General features: G+C 42.9%; 1 protein-coding gene across 1 annotated transcript in view; it reads left to right on the forward strand.

The window, feature by feature from the left end:
* Window positions 1-4,476, forward strand: part of LOC116669962 (isthmin-2) — a 23,423-nt gene that overhangs the window by 11,450 nt on the left and 7,497 nt on the right. Inside the window, exon 3 of the mRNA XM_032500132.1 lies at window positions 341-641. Within this exon, the coding sequence (XP_032356023.1) occupies window positions 341-641 (301 nt within the window). The remainder of the gene's footprint in view (window positions 1-340; window positions 642-4,476) is intronic.

Consider the following 4,476-nt stretch of genomic DNA (forward strand, 5'->3'; position numbering starts at 1 on the left):
CCCACACACACACACACACATATATATACACAAAACACAACATCCCTCCCCTCAGCCCCATTCATCCATCCACCCCTAAATTGACAAAATTGAATTGAATAGAAACAAGAACCAAGATGAACCGAGTTGAGGGAACAGCATTATTAGTGAGAAAACAGTAAAGGCATGACACTTCAAAAATAAAAGATACTTAAATGTATAAATAGATAAATGAATAAAAGCTTTTAACAGTGGCGTATAAGTACATAACCTGTAGATTGTTAACAATCCATGAAACACATTTACATACAGATGAGGGGTCCTTGGCTTACGGTGAAGACGTATTTTGTGTTTCTGTCAGGTGACCATCGAGGTGGTTGACGACAAACAGACGGAGACGGAAGTGGAGATGGACCTGGTGAAGGAGGGCCAGCGTAACGACTGGTCGGTGTCGTCCTCAGAATGGGCCAATAGCCACAAGAAGCTGTTCTGGCCACTGTTCTGGGAGTACCCAGAACAGGCGGAGAACGGGCTGGAGAGAGCCAGTTTGGAGGAACAATCGGAGGACTACATCTACGACCCCGAGGAGCCCGTTCTGAGTGGAGTGGGGGGGGACTGGGGCGGTCACTGGAACAAAGACTGGGATACAAAGGATAACTATGGTAAGAATGCTCTCTGAAAACAGCACAACTTTTATCCATCAAATTTGAGACAGGATTCAACTTATGTAAATCTTACTCTATTACCTTGATGAATGTGAAATAAATGTTTTCATCATTGCAAGATAAGAGATGTCCTAAGCCAATCGGAAGGATCGGTATCTACTAAAGTAAATCCGATCAAAATCTGATTCTTTTTCTGAGTGTAATCGGCTGTTTTGTCAACCTCAGTGTGCTGTGCTTCATTCCACTTCCTTTCCAAGTTACAATGAGTGTGATAATGTCCAATATGTGGCTGAGGTTGGCAAACTGCTGTCAATCAGAATCAGAATCAGAAATACTTTGTTGATCCACAAAGGGAAATTCTGTGTTAGTTGCACTAAGTACAAAAATATCAGAGTAGAAATACAAATAAAGAAACATAAGGAGTGTGGATATGATACAGTATTTACATAATCAAGGAGTTGTAATGGTGAACAGTAATAATGAATAAATAGTAGCAGCAGAGAATTGCACACATTTCAAGCCAGTGTCTAAGTCCAGTGTTTAAGTCAACCTGAAAAACCTAGTTTATAAGCATGTTGTGTTAGCATTACACCTGACAACCATGAGTTGTCACGTCACCACCTTCTGTAAGTTTAGTAGTAAGTATAATAACGTGTATGTTCATGATGTCGTACTCTTTTGCCAAGTTTTTAGATTGAAAATTGCTTCATTTTCCAAAGATAGTTGTAAGAAATATATGTACCTCTGGTTCAATTTGAGATGTGAAAATTCCCACAGTTGGAGTTGATACACATTCCATACAATTGAAATAAAATCACAATTCAAATGAAACCACCGGTCATAGTGACACATTGAGCTACATAGTAACGTTCTCTTTCAAAACACGAAGACAGGGCAGAGACACAGAGATAAGGTTCCTCGGTGACGGTTTTGGCAACTGCAAAGCTTTCTGCTTGTACATAAAGGTCTGAATGTTTGGATGCTGTGTATTATCACTGCTGTGTGTGTGTGTGTGTGTGTGTGTGTGTGTGTGTGTGGTGGCGTAGGATGTTTTTAGGAGGTTGAGGATGTTTGAGGTTGAATAGGGGCATGTTGGCAGCAAGCTGTCTGAAGATGTTTTTCTTCCTGTTACCTTTCTGAGTGAAAGGGCTAACACACACACACACACACACAAAACCACACAGTGCAGACAGTCTGTCCGGCATGACAGATATATGAGGTCTGCTCCTTCTAAACATGTCAAAAACACACACACACACACACACACACACACACACACACACACACACACACACTCATAAAAGATTCCTTACTCAGCGCCAGTGGTTTGAGACGTTTGTCAGTCTGACTGGTGCGTGATGTATATGAATAAAAATGCACAGTCAACAAATATGGTAGACATTTAATAGCAGCTGCCATTTTTAAGCTTGACTGATTTGCAACTTTAAATCATAGTTGCCACAGGGACAATTGCCAATTCCTCCATGTTAAAGGGGAACTCGATTGTACACACATTCACACAACACAGCGCGTGTCTCCAGGTGTTGGGGGAGTAGTGCTGAAAAAAGGAGGATAAAGCAGGTTAGTTAGAGCTAGAAAGAAGTGATCTTAGACTTCTGTAGCCCGCTCCTCCAAAAACGCATTCTCACTCCCATCGCGTAAAATACGGACGCTCGGCAGGTGCCTTTGGCGGTTGTTATTGATGTCCTATCTGAACGCGTTTGGATGGGACCCTTGGTGTCACTTTTTGACGTTCTGGGTCGGGACGTATGTTTCAGTGTCTGCGGGACTAAGTGGGTGAAAGTCCTGTGTTGTTTGAACCATCCACCACCAGCCTCCCTACGTGGCATTTTGGGCTTTCATTCTACCGTTGTCGCTCCTAATGCTACGTCATCTTACCCTGGATTTCCACCAACTGCGGAACGGCTGCGGAACGGCTGCGGAACGGCTGCGGAACGTCTCTGTACTCCGCCGTCCTTCAACAGTTCAGTTGGTGGAAATCCGGGGTTAAAGCGCCACAGAGATGCTGCTCTGCCCAGTGCGTTCCACACAGGTGCTGAAGTGTGCTTTTTGCGTTGTATCTGATGCTGAAAGCCACTGCCCAAGCGTCCGTATTTGGCGAGCTGGGAGTGAGAATAGGTTGCTCCTCGTCTCTGCTGGAGGCTCCAGGCCACGTTAGTCGCTATTAGCATATCACCCCCACAATCTCTGATTGAACCAGGGACAGTTTAGAACTATATAGAACTATTACAAAGAACTGCTACAAACTACTATTTTTTCTATTTTTGTTATTTCCACTCTTATTCTAACCCCAACCGGCCCGTCAGACACCGCCTACCAAGAGCCTGGGTCTGTCCGAGGTTTCTGCCTAAAAGGAAGTTTTTCCTCGCCACTGTTGCACTGTTGCTTGCTCTGGAGGAAACTACTAGAACTGTTGGGACCTACTCTATCTGTAAAGTGTCTCGAGATAACTCTTGTTATGAATTGATACTATAAATAAAATTGAATTGAATAGAACCAAGACGCCCCAACTCAGAGTCCCAAACTCTTTCCTGTATCTGTGTCACATGTTTTTTTTTCTTCTGCCGCACCTGTTCAGGCGACTTGTGACAAGTCCTGACTGAGTGTATGGATTCCAATGGGAGAAGTGACTGTCAACACAAATTATGAGCGATTATTTCGCCCAGTAGTCACCAAAGTATATACTGGAACCATTTTTCACAAGCCAGATATCTCCCAAAACATTCAGACACTAAAATGGCATTTTTCAGACGGACAAATCAGGAGAAAACTGCCTTTGTTCCCCAGACAGAAACAGGTCTCAAACAAACTCTCCTGAGATCTGGCAACAGTGGTAAGCTAACGTCAACCAATGATATACTTTACTACAATTGTTCCCTTAGGGAAAGTTGGACTCCAAACTGCAAACATAGCTTTTTAAAAACTAGTTTTTGTGATGCTAAATATGAGTTTTAGCTCATGTAACTATCTGATGTCAAGAAGAAGGCGTATACAATAGCTGCAGCCGAGCTGGCGTGCGCAAATGTGATGTCATGAGAGCAGCGTAACTGTTTATACTCATGTATGTACATCATGATCTACGTCATTTTGAAGTCACATTGCCGCGTGCACGCTTGGATGAGACGACTGTACAACAGCCTTAAGACCCTCCTCTGCTCCGCAGCATGTGGATGGTCTGGCAAAGCAAGACTAGCTGGCTGTAAACTTGCAAGCAGGATCGCTTGCTAGCTGCATTGCAAGCTTGGCCACCCCCGTCCGTAACATGACCTCTTAAATTATCCACTAATATTTGGACGACCACAGCCAGGGGACGTCGGAGAAGGAGTAAAGTCACTGTTGTTCAGCCAGACAGCCTCTGAGGCATTTCACTGCCCTGCAGACACTGTGTGTGTGTGTGTATGTGTGTGTGTGTGTGTGTGCGTGTGTGTGTGTGTAGATGTGTGTGTTGAAGTGGTGGAAGAAGTATTCAGATCCTTTACTTCAGTAAAAGTACTAATACCACACTATAAAAATACTCTGTTACAAGTAAAAGTCCTGTGTTGAAAATGTACTTAAGTAAAAGTATGTAAGTATCATCAGGGTGATGTACTTAAAGTATTAGTGTCTTTAATAGGGTATTCAGCTGGACTTGTAGGCTGCTATGTTGTTGGGTGGTGTAATTTATAATAAGACATTGCTTTGGGTGCAAGAATCTTAATTTGTAATGTTACTAGTAACTAAAGCTGTCAGATGAATGCAGTGGAGTAAAAAGGAAAATAAAATGAAATGTAGCAGTGTAGAAGTAAAAAGTGGCATGAAAAGAAAGAACTCA

This window comes from Etheostoma spectabile, chromosome 20 (genome assembly GCF_008692095.1).
Source record: "Etheostoma spectabile isolate EspeVRDwgs_2016 chromosome 20, UIUC_Espe_1.0, whole genome shotgun sequence".
Lineage (NCBI taxonomy): Eukaryota > Metazoa > Chordata > Actinopteri > Perciformes > Percidae > Etheostoma > Etheostoma spectabile.